This window comes from Pangasianodon hypophthalmus, chromosome 30 (assembly GCF_027358585.1).
Source record: "Pangasianodon hypophthalmus isolate fPanHyp1 chromosome 30, fPanHyp1.pri, whole genome shotgun sequence".
Lineage (NCBI taxonomy): Eukaryota > Metazoa > Chordata > Actinopteri > Siluriformes > Pangasiidae > Pangasianodon > Pangasianodon hypophthalmus.
In genome coordinates, this window is record NC_069739.1 from 11,647,391 (window position 1) to 11,668,437 (window position 21,047).

The window sequence follows — 21,047 nt, forward strand, 5'->3', positions numbered from 1 at the left end:
ATTAACCCGTCACACTCTAATGTGTTTCATAGACACTGTTGTACATTTGGGCCTTAGTTTGCTTTATGAAAATTAAGCATGCTGTCATGCCAGTGGCATATACAGAATGACTGTTGTGCATTTGATGGAAGGTCATAATACACTTGGCGATTCGTCCAGTGTGGCAATGTATGGTAGTAGTGTCCTATGGGCAGAATCAATATTTTTTTAACTTCAAGTTTGCGCTGACCGCATTTACCGTACGAGCCTCGAGTTTGACTCCTCAGTCGCCTCTAATCCAGTTTCCCACAAACCTGACAAGCATGTCGTCTGTGTGCCATGGACTTACTGGAGTTTGTCTCTCCCTTGCTTGTAATGCTTATATTATTGATTGAACAAAGGCAATGACTCATGCCCAGATAGCACACGCTCAGTGAGCCAACATCAGCACACACACACACACACACACACACACACACCACAGCACCCCACAGATTAAGCTATGTCTCAACGCGGTTAGATGCTCATTTGCTAATTAGGAAGACATCAGCTGAAAGTCTGCTTTTTGAGCTTTTGTATGCTCTTACAGTCCATCCTTTCACCACACTTAATACCGTTTGCCTTTACTATTCTATGGCTGTGTACTGTAATGATTTCTAATCCCACTATCTGGTGTAACCCAGAACAGTCTCTCGGTTCATCAGTATAAAATTATTTTCTGTAAAAAAAATTTACACATACATCCCAGCCAAAGCAGATTGAATTGAACTTTTTAATCACCATCAAGTTGTCACTCATCATTTTTTTTTTTTTGTCATTCTTAATGAGTTATATAATGCGATAATCCATCTTGCTTATAAACACTTTATACATTTGACTCCAGTTAGTAACATTATCAGGAATTAAAGTATATAGGTCATGTGCATTCGAGAATATCTCCAGCAAATGACATAGCAAATCGTTAGCAAAGAGTCAATGAGAACCATGTAAACATCATGATTCAAGAATACAAATTTCTATAGGACACACAAAAGAGAATAATTGCATAATTTTACACATTTAACTGCAGAGGAACACAATGTATGGCCCTATAGCAATGTATATTCTGATATTCTCTGCTGTCTTTCAAGTTTTCCTTCATTCTCTTCATCAGCATAAACTTTCAGATAAAGAAAGGGAGTTAAAGGGAAGGACCTGAACATTTGCATCAGTTTTTGGTTTGCACTTTACTTTTATAGTGCCATTTACATAACTGTCTCTTTTGGGTGAATCTTCATTTGTGGTTCTGTGGTACTGTTTGCACTGGATACTTCTGTCAAATATGGTGGGAGCCATCTTAAGTTTCTCATTGTAATCTTGCACCAAAACAGAAGCATTTGCCACCTTGCTTTTTATGTGGTTACATGATGTGTCCCCTGATTTATGTGTTCCATCATCAGTCATGCAGTCTCTGGGTGTTGGAGGAAATGGGCAGCACTGAACTGTGGAAAGCTGGGTGTGAGCTGGAGCATTTATGGCATCAGGTGGAGGTTTACATGGACTGATTATGTGTGATTCATCAGCTCGTGAATCACCAGGTGGGTGGTCCTGTGATTGATAGTGCAGTGTGTGCACGTTACATCCCCTATGGTAGCAGCCATGCTTTTTGAGAGAGCTAGTTCTTGGGGTTTGAGCCTGGGAGCACTTGTGGAAATGGGCAGGAACACAGTGGACATTGTTCCCATCATGATTGGTATTTGTGTGCATTGTATTTAGTGTGGAGAAAATGCTCTGATCTTTGGCTATATGGCTGCCTGTAGAAGCAAACTGTGAAGCTGGGCATGGACACTCTTTATCTTGCATACAGGTATGGTGATGGGTCCACTGTGTGCTCATTTTGTGCTGGGACAAATAATGGCCACAGGTACAGCCAGTATTATAAGAGTAATTATGCAGATATACAGGATCTGTGTTTGTCACGGCATTAGGATCAGAATTTTCTTTTACACAGTCTATTTTGTTTTTCAATGGACAACAAGATGCATGTGGAGGAGCACTTTCATTGGTTAGTTGAGTACATTCTTTTTGGACCTCTGTTTTTTCCATATTTCTAACATTAGTTGCCAGTGGCTCAAGTTCATACTCTACCACTTGTCCCCTAGTATCTGACTGGTATTTGCTTGCATGGCAGGGTTTTCCTTCGCAGTAGCCGGACGACGACTCAGAGGTACCTGCTTTAAAAGCATGACACTTCGCAAACAAATTAGGCATAGGAATCTGTCCACAAGTGCCCTGTGGACCAATACAGCGACACATGCACTGAAAGAAGAATGTAGAAAAAGCCCAACTGATACACATGATTAGCATCAGAAACGTACCTAGCTGGGTATAAGCCAGTACTGTGGATGGCATCATCATTGCTCCAGCAACAAAGGTGGTGAGTGCTGCCATGGCAATGGCTGAACCCATTCTGCTCAATGAAAAAACCACTTTCCCTTCCCTATCGGGTTCTGGAGCAAGACGGTATGCTACACCGTAATGAACTGCAAAGTCCACAGAAAGCCCTACAGCCACTGAGATAGTAACAGACTCTAGAATATTTAGTTCCCACCCCAAGAGCACCAATGATCCCACAGTTACAAAAATGGTTCCAGCGATAGAGATAATGGCATAAAGGCTAATAATGATATTCCAGGTAGTCAGAAGCATAACACTGAAGGCAACTGCCACTGAAAGTGCCATGGCAATAAGAGTTCCATCGGACAGACTATCTTGGAGGTCATAGAATTCCAAGTTGCTGACAAACCAACCATAGCTTAATCCATCTGGAGCATTCTTTAACTCCTCCTGGATCCAGGAATCCACCTCATGGTAAAAGAGATGCATTTTTTCATATGCTAAGGTGAAGTGATAGGTACTATGAAATTCAAGCACAATGGCACGGATTGTATCATTAATGTCAAATCTTGGTCCTGGTGTCTTACTGTCCAAATGATAGACAGTGCTGCGATCCAGCTCCATAATAGCCCGCTTGATGCACAACTCAAAAACATCCTGTTTGTAGGGGAATGTGGACTGACTGCAACATGGGTAGACTCTAGCCTCATCGCAGTCTTGGTTCTCCATCCACTGCTTAAAAGTCTCCATGAAGCAACTGGTGAAATCTTGTTCATTAGACTGGAACACAAAGCTTTGGTTCCTGAGCTTCTGACAGAAGTTGAGAATCCATACTTGGCTGGCGGGGCTGGCAATGTTAAAACTTGTGTCAAGTGTCAGTTTGCCTTTATTTTTGGGGTTCATGGGATCACCACTGTCTATTGGAATAACACCCCATATTATAGTGATAGGCATGTGGAGATCTTCTCCATGGTGGACACGTTCAAACATGAACAGTTTTTTGTATTCTGCATCATAGCGTTCAAAAGGATGTGTGGAGCGAAACACTTGAAATTCTGATAGCTCCAAGGAAGGTAATTTTATTTTAGGGCTTACACAGACAATATATGCTCCAACAGCAGTTATGACCAGGAACCAAAAGAGCCACAGGTAGCGCAGCTTGATTACAATGCATGGCAATACTTTTTCAAAGAAAACGCGGGAACACTCTGAGAGAGTAAATAGGCACTTGTTGGCATTCTGATATATTCTCTTCAAAAAGCCTGTGGTGTGATGTGGTGACCTGAAGCACATGAAGATGTTAAGCAGGTATCGCTCATGAAGAACCACTACAGCAGGTAGCCAGGTTACCATCAGAACATAATTGACCAGGATAGCAGTGCCAGCATAGACACCAAAGCAGCGGATGGCTGTAATGTTGCTGACGTAATTGGCATAGAAGGCAGCAGCTGTAGTGAAGCTGGTGACAAACATTGAAAGAGCTGCATGCTGAAGTGCGACATTTACAGTTTCAGAGAGCTCAGAGTTTGGCTTGTCGATTTTTGTGTAGTTCCAGACATCACATAGCACAAAAGCATCATCTGCACCAATTCCAACAAGAATAATTAATGCTGTAAGATTCATAAAGGGGAAGAATTCAAAATTGAAGACAACCCGATAAAGGACATAGGAGATAATTAAGGAGCTGATGATTGCAAACATGGTCATGATGGTGATAAACACGGACTTGGTGTATACACACATAACCACTAGCACAATCACAATAGCTATTGCAGGATACACAGTATCTGTAAGGAGGTAGTCCTGGAACAAACTGTGTTTGATGCCAAACTCTATGCCAGTGACAGTCGTGATCCCATCTGTGGAGTTCCAGTTCTCAAAGTTGTCCAAGTAAATGTTCATCATACTTTCACCCTTCTCTGTGGGAGAAAACAACATGCTGCATTTGAGATCAGGTGGATGAAATTCAATGCTCTTTGGGTTAAGGAAATCCTTGTCCACTAAGAAATGCAGGATATGATATACAGCATTGTATTTCGTGCACTTTCTTGGGACATTGGCACACTTGAACTGGTCTTTCCTGCGGGTATTTACATCCCAACACTCAGGACCTAATGTGCCGTTATAATAGTACTTGGCACAGGAGCGCAGGACCTTTAAAGTAAGAGATACATCCCTTTCTGTTATTTTTTGGCAGGATGACTTGTTGGTGAGCACGGCTATGTAGTTCCCAAGGGTCCAGCTAGGACAACAAGAGGCAGACGTGGCACGCTGACACAAACTCCAGTACTGTGGATGGGAGCGAACCTGAGAAAACATTATTATTTTTAATGTGCTTATTTAATCAGTGCATAATAGTTCAAGCTACCGGCAATTAGACCCCAAATTAAAGCTCTCATTTTCATTTACATTTACAGTGCTTTTCATAAATATTCAACCATGAGTTTTAGCGTTACAACCTGGAACTGAAAAGGACTTAAATGGGATTATACGTCACCAAAACATTTATTTGTAAAAACTGCATTTAAAAATTGCATAAGTATTCACCCCTCTTGTGAGTGAAGATGGGTGACTATCAAAACATACATCCAAATCCTCAGCTAACTAAATATCCAAATGTTTGAAATATTAATCCAAATGTTCTATTATTACTTCTCAGCCATAGGTTTTATAGTCCAGTCCAAAAATATTTGTACTCTACATGGATTCAAGGTGGGAGAATGAAAATGCAGTTCTAGTCTATAAATTATATACAAAAATAAAATGAAATGTTGATGTATCCTGCAACAGGACAGCAATCCAAAACTAAAGCTCTAACATAAAATCAACAGAAAAACTGTTCAAAAACACATCAGTTTCCAGACTTGATTTGAAGAAGGTTGTGTACGACATCTGAATTCTAACAGATATAAAAAAAAGAAAGGGCAACATTGGTCTCACAACCTAACAAAATTAGGTTTAACAATTTTTCAAAGAAATTTGGTGCACTTCATTTGTCCTACATTTGTATTACATTAGCCAAGTATAAGGAACATAAACAGGAAAATAAAACCCAAGAATTCAAGAATAACACATACCCTGGTATTGTCGAAATTGCACATGGATTTTATAGCGTGTATATTCCACAAGTTCTTCCCTTCAGCAGAGGTAAACACAATTCTAGAGTAGCTGTCACCTGTTAAGACCCAGTTGGACAATAATTACTAAATAGAAAGCTGGTTACTTATGTAACTGTAGTTCTATAAACCCCCAGGTAATGGCCAGGAACCCCCGGGAAACACCTGGATATCTCCTAGTGCATGTGCACATGTATGCCAAGTCATATAGTGATGTATGATGTATTATTTGCAATAAATTCTATAGACAAATATACATTTTTCCCTGGAACATTCTTGACAAGCTGGTGCAGGTTCTGAGTACCCTAGCAGTTATCCAAAGTTCATAAACTCAGTTACATACATAACTAGCTTTCTATTTTGCCCATCCAAACTGCCAGGGGTGATGTGAAACACCCAGATGGATGTATGCCACCAGTGTCAGGAGGAACAGGACTCACCTTAGGACTTACCCTGAAAGGTGCTGAGAGATGACTGCCTAACACTTACACAACTAGAAGGAGTGATGTTAACCTTGTAAATCTAGAGAGGGTGCATGGTGATGCCCAGGTAGTTGAAGCACAGATGTCCTGAAATTGCACACCTCTAAATAAATTCCATGAAGAGGAGACACTTCTTCTTGAGTGACATGTCAATCAGCCAAGACCTCTGCTTAGACAAGGCAGGTCCTTGTGTCTTTGATCCATAGCAGATGAACAGTTCGTCTGAGGATCAGATGGGTGCTGTCTGGTCTAAACAATACTGTATGGCCTGCATAACAATTTGGAAACTCACCCTCACTGAAGACTGCAAGGTCAATTCACTGATTTCACAATGTTGAATCAAAATGAGTGACATGACTTTGGCCAGAAATTCCATATTTAACCACAAGCTTAAACCACAGTCATCCAGCCACCAATGAAGGCAAGGCAACCTTATCGCAGGAGCATGTAACTCTTGGCTGAAATGATCAATAGCAAAAAGAGACCCATTTCAAGTCAGCATCATGCATATACTCACAAGGAGGGCCTTTAAAGGAAAAATTCACTCTGAACAAACTGTATATCAATATTTATAAGTAATGTGATATTCAATGGCATCCACTATTTATTTTTAAGGGAACATGTCAGTCTAGTTTCACTTCGGTTAACAGTTTCATACATTATCCACAACGCCATAGAGGGTGCCAAAAGTGAGTGGTGCAGCAGCCCTTTCATTTTTTACACAGCTCAGCTCATTCACCTCCTCTTGAGCCTTTTTCCAATAAAGGACAAGGGGGAGGCCCAATGCGGGGTTCCTAGGGGACCATGGAGGGTGGAGATCCCTCATCCCCTTTAGAAAGGTAGTAATAAACCTATAAAACTGTAAAAAAATGTCATCCATGGTGCTGTGGTGTGCTGCAGCGGCGGCCACATGCACATTTAGCATAGATCGGAACTTGCTACTATCAATGAGTTCATGAAGAAAAGTCAAGATCCTGAGAATCAGGTGATGCAGTGGGTCCTGCCAATGAGGTTGGTCCTGTCAAGTGCTGTCCATGTGTCCCCCTGCCAGAAGTCAGGTGTCCAACAAGGTGTCCCATACAAAGGAGTCAACTTCTGCATATTCAAGGAACTGCTCCAGTGCTAGCAGCAAAATAGTTAATGTATTGCCAGTTCATGCCACATTCAATGCAATACTAAGTCCTCACCAGGAAGTCATCGGTGCATCTGAACTCAACACTTAAGCAGTGAACATCTGGGCATAGTGCCATGTCTGGTGAGCATGAATAGCAGCCACACTGCTAAATGCAACATTCTTGTGGGTTTTTTTTTTGTATTGGCCAATTGGCAACTCGCACCACAGAGTTTGGGTGCCAGTCAGCTACCTAAATCCCCTCTGAAAGCTGACAATAGTTGTTGCACTGTGACATAGCAAACATTGTCAAACAGGTAGGGATAGGTACCATAATTCAATACCCAAAAGGCACCAACCAAAGCATTTTGGTACTACAGAGTACCAAAAAAGTCCAATACTTCAGATAAAAATTAGATCAAAGGATTAAAAAAGAAACAGGAAAAATAGGCAAACAACTTCAAAGTCTGAGTGAATCCTTGATGCATGGAGAGCAAAGACAGTGTGTGTAAATATTTTGCAGAGGTCTAGAGTCTGGCTGCACTTACTTTGTAAAAGTAGATGAGAACAGTTCCTGTTGCAATAAATGCCTTAACCTAGTAGTTAGTCAGGTAATACATCAACCCTGATGAAGCATTTGACTAAAGACGAGATTAATGTCTAGTTTTGCAGAGTTTTTGGCTGCATGAAGAGCAGCACTGTTACTGCTGTAGATTACAGAATCTGGACAAAACACACAACCGAACACAGAAATGTAAGGTTACGATTGTAATCCTGCTCTATGTACATCGGATAATTGCCTGGGGCGGTGTTTCAACACTGGATACCTTCTTGTGAGCATGCGCACATATACTGAGACCTTTTGACACTAAGTCACGTGGTGACCATGATATAAAATGCCATCAGTAATGGCCACCTTGTTTAGGTTGCAAGTGACAGGTGACCATGGTGGTTATCCAGTATTCAAAGAAAGGGGGTTACATCCATAGCCTTAGATTCGATTTCACCCCTCCTAACCACCAGTGATGGTGTTCTACAACTGGATAACCTTTATACCAGTGGGTCATGAGGAACTGACGCACCCTCAGGCTGACTGGGAGAGTTTTGCTCGCTGCAAAAAGCTGTATACCATAATATTCATGCCTGATCCCACAGGTGCAGTTAGGCCAGGTCTGGCCAGGGGTGCCACACCTTTTTGCTCATCTATGACAATAAGTCTGTCTGGGGAAAGATTCTCAGGATCTTCTAAAGACTAGCAAAAGCATTACTGGAAACCAAGGTTACATTTGCCCTTTTGGGCGTCAAGTAGTCCACTGCAGTTTTGTTACTGACCGCTGTGTTGCAGTGGTCAGTGAATAATGTGGGAACACCTGCAATAGGCCCCTAAGTCAGTCGTGGGCCCAATGCCTCTTCCCATAGGACTATTTTGTTCTACTTGAGAGAATAATAGTTACTGACAGTTTTAAAAAAATAAATAAATAAAATATCTGTCTCTCTGAGACAATCAATGCAAAGTCATTGAAAGCAGGTTTCCAGCTTCTAGGGAGCTCAGACATTTCCCAAACAAGACTTACTTTCCAGAAGTAAGGTTACTTTCCAGAACTGTGAATAGTGGGATTGCAATTCCTCCATTCACCACTAGGAAGACAGCAAGACAGCAAACCCAAGTATAAACTCAAGAACATCCCAACAAAAATTCAAATTTCCTATACATCTTCAGTAGACAAACAAAAGAAAATATTGTTGACTTCAGGAAGTCCTGCACTGATCACTCCTCCCTGTCCATAAACGGCTCCACAGTGGCGTCGCCAAGTTCCCTGGCATTCACACCATGGAAGCCCTCTCCTGGACAACCAAATTCAGCTGGCCAAGAGAGCCCAGCAGCATCTGCGTTTCCTCTGGTGCCTGAAGAAGGTGAACATCCCTCCATCCATCCTCACCACATTCTACAGTGGCACCTTAGAGTGTGTCCTGACCAGCGGCATCATTGCAACATCTCCATTTGCAAGACCCTACAGAGGATAGTGCCGACAGCTGAACGCATCATCGGCACGCCTCTACCTCCTTTTCAGGTCTTTTTCCAACTCACGCAGCATCCATAATGCCTCCAACATTGTGGATGATCCCTCCCATGACTCCCACAATCTATTTGCAATTATTTGCCTCTTCCATCTGGAAGAAGGTTCTGCAGCATCCGCACAAGTACTGCCAGACTGGGTAACTCCCCTCCACACACATCTCCCTGGGAAGTAAAACCCTCCACCCCACTGCACTTTAAATAAAAAATGATGCACCATTCACTTGAATAGTTTGTTCTATTTTTCATACTGTTCATTTACTGCACTGATGTACTGTTTATAGCACACAGACATTTTGTGCTGACTCATTACAGTACTGCACTGTCACTTTAAACGGTATTCATCTCAGGTTTCTTTTACAAGCATTACACAAAGCTAACATGAAGCTAAAACAAGCTAGCATGATGCAAACACAAAGCTAACAGAAGTCAAATGAAGCTAATATGAAATTAGTGCAAAGTTAACACAAAGCAAAATATGAAGCTAGAATCAGATTTTGAGGACAGATTTACCTGGAGCTCTAACTGAAGAACAAATAGCTTTGCAGATTTCGTCTAAAAGCTCATAGAGATAAATGTAGAAGTAGAAGTGTTCCATGAAAATGTTCATAATATACATACACACTAACTGAGGCAGAAAGGAATGAGAGGAGGTTATCCCAGCTTTGGAGGATAGGTCACTTGTAACTGTGGTTCCTTATCATGTACATGTAGTCTGATGCACCCAAGTGAGAAGAAAAAAAAAGTGGGTGTAGGGAGGTGGGGTTTATTGCAAATACTGTGTTATATGTCAATACGTGCCTTTGCTGGAAGTCTTGGCATGCATGCACACATATAAATGGAGGTATCCAGGTGTTTCATAACGGCTCTGGCAGTTAGGAAGGGCAAAATAAATCTTACATTATATTTTTAATGCCAAATTACACAGTTTTTAAAGTATTTACCTGGAACATCACAGAAGAAACTGTCTTTACTGAAGTCCCATTCTGCTTGTCTTTTATCTCTTTCAGAGTGATCCTCTGACCACCTCTCTTCTTGATGACTAAAACCATAAACAAAGCCAAACACACAAAAGGCAAAGAATTTACACATACTTCATGCATCAATATAATGAAAAAATCTTTGCTAATTATTAATATGGGATACTTAATTAAAAAAAATTGTTTTAAAAATTAAAATGACCCACATTTGCTCTGTTGTGTTTAACAAGGTCCTGTTAATTTATAAGAATTTCAACATAACTTTACTAACCACACTCTTATGCACAGTCCCCTTCAAAAGTATTGGAACAGCAAGGCCAATTCTATTGTATATATTGAAAACATTTGGGTTTGAGGTCAAAAGATAAATATGAGATGATGGATCAGAATTTCAGCTTTCATTTCCTGATATTTAAATCTAGACGTGTTAAATAACTTAGAACATGGAGCCTTTGGTGGCAGATCACCCAATTTTTAGGTGAGCAAAAGTATAGGAACAGGTTGCATATCCCTTGCCTGCAATAACTGCATCAAGCTGGTGACCCACTGACATCATCAAACTGTTGCGTTCTTCTTTTGTGATGCTTGTCCAGGCTTGTAGAGCAGCTTCTTTCAGTTGTTGTTTGTTTTGGGGGGGGTTTGGTAATTGACTTGGCCAGTCTAAAACCTTCCACTTTTTTCCCCAGATGAATTCCAGTCTGTCCTTCTGATTCTTACTGCTGATGAGAGGTTTGTATCTTGTGGTTTGGTCTCTATATTTCTGCTCTCTAAGTCTTCTTCAAATAGTGGATTGTGATGCCTTCACTCCTGCCCTGTGGAGGTTGTTGGTGATGTCAATGATTGTTGTTTTTGGGTTTTTCTTCACAGCACTCACAATGTTTCTCTCATCAACTGCTGTTGTTTTCCTTGGCAGAACTTTCGATGTCTGGTTGTTAGTACACCAGTGGTTTCTTTCTTTTTCAGGACATTCCAAATTGGTGTATATTGGCTATGCTCAATGCTTGTGCAATGGCTCTGACAGATCTTCCTCCTTTTCTCAGCTTCAAAATGGCTTGCTTTTCTCCCATAAACAGCTCTCATGTTCTTGGTCTTCATATTGGTTTATCGTTTTTAACAAAAACTGCAGTCTTCACAGGCGAAACTCAGGGCTCAAACCAAGAGCAGACATTCAGAGCTATTAATTCTTTAAACAATCCATTTAACAGGTCACACATGGACAGCAAGAAACACCTATCAGTCACATGTTCCAATACTTAAATCACTTAAAAAATGGGTGGATCCAAACAAGAGGTGCCATGTTCTAAATTGTCTAGATGTAAATATGAGGAAATGAAAGTTGATATTCTGATCTATCATCTCATATTCATCTTGTGATCTCAAATGTCTTCAATGTATAGCAAAAACAATAGAATTGGCCTTGCTGTTCCAATACTTTCAAAGGGGACTGTATTTTAATTGAAATTCCAGAGCTCTCACCTTGGATTAAACACATTCAATTAAAGTGATCAGTTCTCACCTTTAGGGATAGCTCTGCCAGTGCAGTGAAGTGCACTTTTGAGTCCAACCATATTCAAACTTAATAATTAAAATTTTGCCCAATATTTTTTTTATATAATTCAACCATTATGGCAAACCTTGCCAAAACATATATACAGTGGGGATCGAAAGTTTGGGCACCCCAGGTAAAAATTTGTATTAATGTGCATAAAGAAGCCAAGGAAAGATGGAAAAATCTCCAAAAGGCATCAAATTACAGATTAGACATTCTTATAATATGTCAAAAAAAGTTAGATTTTATTTCCATCATTTACACTTTCAAAATAACAGAAAACAAAAAAATGGCGTTTGCAAAAGTTTGGGCAGCCTGCAGAGTTAATATCTTGTACTATCTTGTACTGTTTTCTGTTATCTTGCACAGTACTATCTTGTACTGTTTTTCCATCTTTCCTTGGCTTCTTTATGCAGATTAATACAAATTTTTACCTGGGGTGCCCAAACTTTCGATCCCCACTGTATTAATATTATCTTAAAATAATTATAGATGGGATAACAGAGATAACGGCCACTACTCAGAGGACCAGTTAGGCTGTTATTAGTGGTAACAGATTGTGAAACCAGCTGCTAAAAACTAAAACTAAGCATGCTGACTACCAGTGTTAAATGTCTTGCACAATAAAGTCAAGAGGAACCATCAATAATATATTTTTAAATTAATTTCTATTTTGGTGTTTTCTGTTCTATACGGTTCTATATTGTGTTTTCAAGAATACCATATAATGACTGTAAGAGTGGATTTCTGAAAAACTTAAGACTATGAAGTACTGAACTAAATTAGACTTGCTTCGTAATAGAAGTAACAGCTTATTTCAGTTCATTAATTAGTTTGTGTTATAGATAGATATTGTAGATGTAGGAACTCCATTAATGCAATGTTGTATCAGATTTTCAAGTTTTCAATGAAGTTGGTGTGAAAACATGCATTTTCAAATTAACTTTGACAATGACTATGACTTTCTTACTTTATGAATCTTTTATTTTAATTAATTTGACTAGCGACTGAGGGCCAAGGATGTGTCTCAGTGCTTGAAGAAATGAAGTGCTCTTAGTTCTGCAACCCTCACTCTCTCTATTTAAAGATACTGTTTAAATGCCAAAAAAGATGGTGCAAGCTGTGTCTAAACATGGGGATGATTGTCTTTTAAATATGTGAACGTGTCAAATCTGCGACAACTTTTAATAGTGTTTTTGTCCTTCCTGTGACCTTTTGCTGCCATCCACATCCCTGCCGAGCCGCTCACTCGGTCGCTCCGGGTTACGGGATTGGAGCATGCAGGCTGCCTTGTCACCTCTGATACCTGTCAGGATCCTCCCATATTTGGATGACTTGCTCCCATATTCTTCCACCAGAATGCAGGCTGTTCAGGTCATGTACAGTCTCCTCACACATATCTTGAATCTCAGTCTCACAGAAGAGCTTCCCCAAATTACAATTTATTGGTATGGAGCTGGATTCAGTGAGTACAGTAGCCAAGCTTGCACCATGAAGTGTGGCAGATATCACAAGATTTGAGTTAGAAAATCTATCCAATTTCTGCACCTACTGAGGTTGTTGGGATTGTTAACTGCAACCGCAGCAGTGGTTCTGTTAATCAATACAGACACATTCTCTTCTCAGTGAAATGGGCATGGACCCTGACCTGCAGGAGAAGCCTTTCTCACAAAGCGCTAGCCTTTTTGAAGTGGCTGCTGGAAAGTGGCGAGTCCCCATCTACACTGAAAGCGCAATATCGGCTCACCATAGCACACTGGATGGCACCTCACTGGAAGCTCATAGGCTCATAACAGTGTTTCTGAAAGGAGCTAGCCATCTCCATCTGCCATGATCCCCCAAGAGCCCGGTGTGCAATCTTCCCCTCATGGTGGAGTCCCTTATGACCTCCCCATATAAATGCATACAGCATGCTGATCTGATGTAATTGAAGACAGCCTTTTTGCTGGCAGTCACCTCAGCAAAAAGGGTGGAGTAACTACATACTTTGGCAGTGAGCTTGCCCTGCACGTGCTGGTGGCCAAATAATTAAGGAGTCATCTTGTTGCCCAACTGTGCTAGCCAAGCAGGGAATAAATAAAGTATTCCCAAGTACTCAGAAGTAAACTAGTCTAGGTAAGTTTAGCTGAACCAAGCTGAGAACTTGGTGAGAACTTAAGTTGGCCTACAGGCTTCTAGCTAGCTGGCAAAGGAGCACTGTTTAACTCTTCTAAATAAAATGTGTGGCATCTCCAGGGAAAAACCTAGATGTGTGTCACAGAGTGGAACACTACATTCAGTTTAATTGGGTAGAGGAGGAAATTCTGCAGTTTCTTCTATCCAAGCACAGTGATGCAGTTCAAAAAAAAAGCTTGTGTCACTGCATAACGCCACTGGAATGGTCCACGAAGAACAAGACTTGGAACTGACCTTTTTTTCACACATCAGTGAACAACTGATGTTGATTTCTTAGGTGAGGACAAACTGAAAGTCCCTTAATAGTACTTTATGTACCAAAATACAGTGCGCTGCATAAGTATTCATATTTGTAGTGTTTCAACCTGGAAATGAAATGGAATTAATTGGGATTATATGTCAATACACAAAAAAGCCCAATCTCCAACATTAAAAAATAAAACATAAAAGTTGTGATTCACTAGCCTCGTCCAAATTAGCTCTGTTGCAACCAGTTGCTAAAAGAAGTCACACAATTAGTTGAATGGAAAAGCCATTATTGAAAATATCCAAGCATGGTGGTGGCCAAGAAGCCAAGCCTGGTGGTGGAAGAATCATATGATGCAGATGGTTTTCAGCAGGATCTGAGAAACTGGTCAGGACTGAGGGCAAGATGGATGAAGCCAAATATTGTGCAATCCTAGAAGAAAATGTGTTCCAGTCTGCAAGAGACTTGACACTGGGGCGGAGGGTCACCTTCCAACAGCACACTGTCAAAACTACCCTGGAAGGGCTCAAAACCAATAACCTGAATATGTTAGAATTGCCTAGTCAAAGCCCAAAACTCAATTCAATCTGACAGACCTTAAGTAATTTTACCAGATCCAGATGTGCACAGCTGTCAGACACATAACTCAAAAGACTTACTGCTATAATTGAGTACCAAGTACTCAGGGAGGTGAATACTTGTGCAAACAACACATGTCTCTTTTATGGTTAATTATTCTGCTCCTTCAAATGTTAAATTAAGCATTAAAAAAAATCTCAATCAAGTAAATTAAGTCCATTTCAATTCCAGGTTGTAACACTACAAAATGTGGAAAAGATAAAAAAAATAAATGGGGGGGTGGTAGGAATACTGTTCATGGGCTTATACACAGGGAAACCACTGGCAGCTGATCCTTCACTAGTTAATGTTCTAATGAAACTGACTACTTGCATATGCTGTTCATAAAAATACTGACCACTCCAATGGCATTTTCGAAATATATTCATCCTACTGTAATTTGAACACTTGTTTGAACCTTTGTTTAAAATGCACTCAATTACTTTGGATGGATGAAATAAGGACAGTGTTACCTTTTGGCCTGTTCATCTGCATATTTAAAGGGGTAGTTGGCCAAGGTGGCTTTGTAGCCTGTGTTTTTCACCATGTTGTTCCATGTGACAAGCCTCTGACCTATTGTAGTGCCCCTTGGTTCAAAACCCTATGAAAATAAACAAACAATGGGGAAAAACTATATTTACAGAATAATGACAGTATTAGCTACATATGATAAAGTTTACAAAGATAAACTTTTCACAATTGCACAAAAATGTCCTCTGAATATTGTACTATTGAAAAACATCATTTCCAACTCCGCAGTGGTCTCAGTGATTTGCCACTTTTGGTCATATGATGCACTTCCCAAATGAAGAAATCACAAGATTGTGGTTTAAAGGGGCTGTTATTATTATAATGATAGCTACAGGTATACATCTTTAAATTCACAGATTCCACATATCGTGTAACTTTTAGTTTTCTAGAAATAAATAAACGAGCAGTTACGTCACTGTCAGCTCCTTAATAATTTAATGTTCGATGCTGGCAAGTAAATAATAATAAATAATCCAGTAATATTCTATGTATTCAAAACCCAAATGCATATATAACATATGAACATGTGTGATGCAAACATTTGGGTTCATATGAAAAAGAACTCAGTGGGAAAATCACTCAGTCCGGTGTTAAAGACACAAGTTTTATCCCAGAGAAGATGTATAAAAATGTTTAAATGACAGATGTCACTCAGAGAAAGTAATCCCATCTGGATAGGGCTTAAATAAAAAATTATTTCATGATGCATCAGTTAATGATATTTTTAACTTGTTTCTTTGCTCATGTGAATGCTGTTAAGTGAAGAGTTAAGTGAAATTCCCTTTTTCCCTGCAATTTTCTTGTAGGGTTTAGAATAGACTTCGTGTCTACCACAGTATGACTTCTACCTGATCACTCAGACTCAGTGTGTCTCAGCAAACGTGAGCAAAAGTGCATTAGACTTTTTATCATTATAGATAAGATATTTAGTTTTAGAAATTTATGTGTGATAGTGATAGTAGGTGTATCTCTGTTTTAAACCTTGCAATGTGATGCTCTGTTAATCAGTGTGGCTTTTTCAAGTAGATGGAAGTAGTAATGGACTGCACACAAACCACAATCTTACCTTATTTTGCCGATTTCTGCAAGCAACATCTCACTAGGAATATGTAGAAAATAGACCACACAATGTACAAAATACCATAAACTGCAAAGCTCTGCTCTGTTAAACTCAGTTTTCTAGCACTAGCACTGTTCCCGAGTTGTTCATGTTGCAGGGAAAACACCAGTGTAGATCAGTATCTGATGTGTCACACTCTATCATTTCTGTACCAGTTCTGATCAGGCAGAAAATAGAACTTGTAGCTTATAGGTAAGGAATAAAAATTACACGAGAGCTTTATTGAAAAAATGATCAACCATGGGGTGGTGTGATGTGGCCTGATGCTGCATCATTCAAGTCATTCCCTCATTAGCCTTCCTCTTTTTTCCTCTCTCTTTAATAAAACAAAAAAAAATGCAGGAAAAGATTTGTTTGTGTTGCCAGGGGCTTTAAATCTGATGAAGGCATCTACATGAAGCCAGTGCAGGGAATGAAGCAATGAGCTGATGTGGGAAAACAAGACATGTTTAGTTTCCTGGTCAAATGAGTCAAAATCCAATCCTAAGAGGTGAATTAAAGCTTTCATGATGCCAGCTGTCTAGACAGAAAAACAGAAACGCAAATGTCTTACCAGTAAAGGATCTGAGAAGTCAGGTAAGTCTGGCACAAGGACACCTACTAAAGTGCATACCACAATGAGTATAGTACACACCCCAAGGACCACCACAGGCCAGTCAGCAATGAGCTCTGCATAACTGTAAGCAAAAAGAAGCTTTAATTATAGCATGCCATTACAGGAGAAAGAAACGGTAACCCTTAAATTTAATTTCAGCTTTAGCCAATTTAGCCTGAAAGTACTTTAAATTAGATTAAGGGCATTTTCAGCCTTGTGCTTTTTTGCCCAGAACAGATGAGCACTGAATTTTTGGTACATTGCTCAAGTATGATAGCTGATTTCGTACTCTAATGTGGTCTAGCCAATCTCTGGTCTCTGGAAATGGTGATCTGAGGTTTGCCTCAATAATACACTAAATAAACAAATACGGTACATTGCTTCTTATTTTGCAAAAACTGAGAAAGTAATCATTTGTGCAACTAATCCACAGTTCAGAAGGAATTTGTCTTTGGATATTTTCGAAGAAAGAAAACTGATAAAGTCTAGAATCGAGTGAAGAATTCAGGCCGAGTGTAAAAGGTGCCGTATGAAATGGATATGGAGCAGATCTTCATCCACAGCTAATGATAACTAAGACAAGCAAAGCCAGAACAGAACATGGAAAGAGGCTGACATTAATTGGAGCACAAGTAGAGTGGTAATATACAAGTTTAGACGGAGAAGGAAAAGGGAGATCTTACCTTTTGGGGACTCGAAAAGGTCTTGCAGGGCTACAGGACAAGAAAGACATTAAATTTATATGTTAGAGTTACAGCAACAGACAAGCAAACTCCTACTGACCGCTACTTCAATTAATATTTACATTTATGGCATTTGGCAGACGCCCTCATCATTTATACAACTGAGCAGTTGAGGGTTAAGGGCCTTGCTCAAGGGCCCAGCAGCAAGCTCTGAGCTACCACTGCCCCATATGAATAGCTTTTCCTCAGTTTTTCAGCTGAACCGTACACCCAGCATAATGAAGTAGCAGCCCGTCGGCCATATTGACATCAATCCTCTCAGATTCCTGCCAGGGTTCTCCGTCACTCGGTACCAGCTCCGACCCGGTATCCTTAAACACTGCTTCTGGTGGTTATCCGGTGTTCACAGAAACATCGTTATAAACATAACTAGCATTCCAAGTACACACCAAAGCTCAAGGTAATCCTTTACAATGATTACTAAGTTGTTGTTCATGGGGAGTATGTTCTGTGAAAAGATAGCCTGGTTTGGATCACATAATTATTACTGATGTTGCTATTATACTACTGATACGCATTCTGAACTGCAGTAATAATGCCTACTATTAGATGCCGGGAAAATGGACTCTTTTAGAGCAGAAGGACCGTTTCAAATTCCAAGCCTGACCCTGGATGGCAACTAACTACCACTAAAGGTAAACAATCAGGACCTTAGACTTACAGATGGCTCCAAAGAGGATTAGTGCAGCGTAGATACAGATTCTGACTCAGAGCCTGTAACTCAGTAGAATAACAGAATGATTTGATTACCTGCCTCAAGTTATAAATTCTACTGGTTGAATTTAAAGTGGTGAAAATTCAATTATGTCCACCATTAGAGAAAATAATAATTAAAAAGCCAAACCAATAAAGGAAAATTGGTTCAATTTCGTTGTGAAAATCAACTTTATCTCTATTTCCTTACAGCATAGCACAGAATGGCCCGTAATAGAGTTCTGATAATAGAGTTCCCTTTGCTTGCTTGTGTGTTTTGTTTGGTTTTTTTTTTTGTAATGATGGGAAGTCAAAGAAAAGCTCCTGAAACTATGCTCACAAAAGTAACTCTGACCCATCCATGATTTGTCACGTAATAGTGATGAATGCTATTAAGCCCATAGATACCTGTATGATTATATTCGTACAGCTTCCTTAAGAATCTGTATGCATATTTTGGTGGTCTGTGTGCAATTGAAATATAGCACATCACAATCACAATCAAGCTCCTCTCCATGAGTACTTCAAAGCTCTCTGAAACATCTACCTAAGCCTTCTGTTACTGTTCCTCACTTCATCATGAGTTTACTGACTCCAAATAGACAAAATATCAGAATTCTCGGAAATGAACCCTCAGCTGTACTAACTACAGAATTAGATTAGTTGATTTGTTTGTCAGATTAGTTGTCTGTGTTTGAGTCTGTACTAATTCTGTTCTAACGTTATCTGTAGTGTTGTTATATAAATATTTACAGTCTCCAGACCACCCAATGTTTTGGTGAGCAAAAGTGTTGGAACGAACTGTTGCATTCTTCTTTTGTGATGCTTTTCCAGGGTTGTACCGCAGCTTCTTTCAGCTGTTGTTTGTTCAGTTTGGTGATGTCAGTGCCTCGCCGGCTTGATGCAGTTAACTCAAGCAAGAGATGTGCAACCAAATACTTTCACTGTAATTTACTGTAAGTGCATCTGTTCACGTAAAAATTAGGGGGTCTGCCACCAAAGCTGCCATGTTCTAAGTTGTTTAACACATTTAGATGTAAATATCAGGAAATGAAATCTGAAATTCTGGTCTATCGTCTCATATTCATCTTTTGATTTCAAACCCAGATGTCTTCAGTGTATAGCAAAAACAAAAGAATTGGCCTTGCCGTTCCAATACTTTCGGAGGAGACTGTATGTTATCTAGGAAGCTTTACGCATGGGCCCCAACTGATCAATGACTGCACTCCAGCGCATCACAAACCATTTACATTTTTTCTCCTTTTTGGATCATCAACAGACAATATTTCTTTAAGAAACGAGGCCTGGGAGCTATTTAGAAGTCACCTTGCTGTAATCTTTCTAGATCCAAGTGAAGATGTGGATTGCCCAGATAAATCAGAGCCTTCAGGTAGAAATCAAAGACTCTAGTTCTATTTTTCCAGTCAAAGTAATACAGGATAATGTGGATCTCTCAGATTCAAAGGAGAACACTGGTGCACGGTGTGAACTAAAATTCAAAGTAAAATACAGATTTTAATACTGTACTATCATTAAATGCTAAATCGTGGTATTTTTAGATGATAGGACTGGGCTTTGAACATCTCTTTCCTCCAACTCTGCGTCATGCAGTTCCCCACCAACACCCTTTCCTGTGATACATCACGCTGACCAGAGCTCCAGCTCCTTTCTTAGGAATTCTGGAAAGGGTCATTACATTGGTCATGAATCTATGATCCATAGCTGTGTCATCTTTAAACAATTAAAATAATCTCTTTGTCTCTGCTACATGTATTTCGCTGTGATATGATCTGTCTTGGGTCAGATTTGTTTTTTTTTTTTACTCAGTGCCTCCGGGGGTGTGTGTGTGTGTGTGTGTGTGTGTGTGCATATGCAGAAACATACTCTTGCTATCAGAATGTTTTTCTTTTCTTTCTTGACTTGCTCTTAGAATGGTTTTTGTTTTCTCTAAGTATATCATTGTTTGGAAAGATGGATTAGTAGTGAAAAGCAGAGTTTGGGAAGAATCTGGCCCAGTCAGTGCTATTCTATTCAAGGGGAAGTGAGATGTTTAAATATTAAACATCACTGGTTTTAAAGCTGTCTCACAGTGGCAACACAATGTTTTTTCTTTTTCTTTTTTTAACTATTTGTTGTTAAGCCATATACAGGTTAAAGCAATCTACTCTAATACGGTAACTGCACATTCATATGCATTTTTGGAAATACTAAAACCTACACCAAAATACCCTAAACAGCATTAATGGAAAATCTTTAGTGCATACAATATTTGATCAATGTTTATTTGAAGGCTCTTCTTCCAAATTTTCGGAAGTAGGTTCTACTAAATAATAAAACAGGCCACATTTGAATCTATTCCTTACTTACCATGTAGTAGATTATTCTGAAAGTCAGCAATTTTGCAACGTTGTCCGAACTGTCAACGAACAATAATGAATAGTTCACTAGATTATCACTCTACTGTGCTGTACTTCCATGGAAAAGCACCACAATGCAGTAATTTCTCTCCACAACCTCATGAGACTAACCTCACACAGAAATGCAGGGGAAATGTATTAAACTTACTAAACCTGATGGAAGAAGGATGTTCTGAAAGTCTTTTCAAATTTATTTGCTATAGTTTACATCACCTACACTGTGCTTTCACAAGGAGCC

General features: G+C 39.7%; 1 protein-coding gene across 5 annotated transcripts in view; it reads right to left on the minus strand.

The window, feature by feature from the left end:
- Window positions 1–737: 737 nt before the first annotated feature.
- disp1 (dispatched homolog 1 (Drosophila)) overlaps window positions 738–21,047 on the minus strand; it is a 47,682-nt gene continuing 27,372 nt past the window's right edge. For 4 of the 5 annotated variants that reach the window (XM_053231742.1, XM_053231743.1, XM_026917628.3 and 1 more), the window contains 6 exons: window positions 17,640–17,669; window positions 16,915–17,038; window positions 15,184–15,311; window positions 10,086–10,183; window positions 5,433–5,530; window positions 738–4,662 (listed from right to left, as the gene is read on the minus strand). In XM_053231742.1, coding sequence (XP_053087717.1) covers window positions 1,129–4,662; window positions 5,433–5,530; window positions 10,086–10,183; window positions 15,184–15,311; window positions 16,915–17,038; window positions 17,640–17,669 — 4,012 coding nt within the window. In that variant the 3' untranslated portion in view covers window positions 738–1,128. Of the gene's footprint in view, window positions 4,663–5,432; window positions 5,531–10,085; window positions 10,184–15,183; window positions 15,312–16,914; window positions 17,039–17,639; window positions 17,670–21,047 lie in introns of those variants that run through there. The other variant, XM_026917629.3, reaches the window with a different exon arrangement.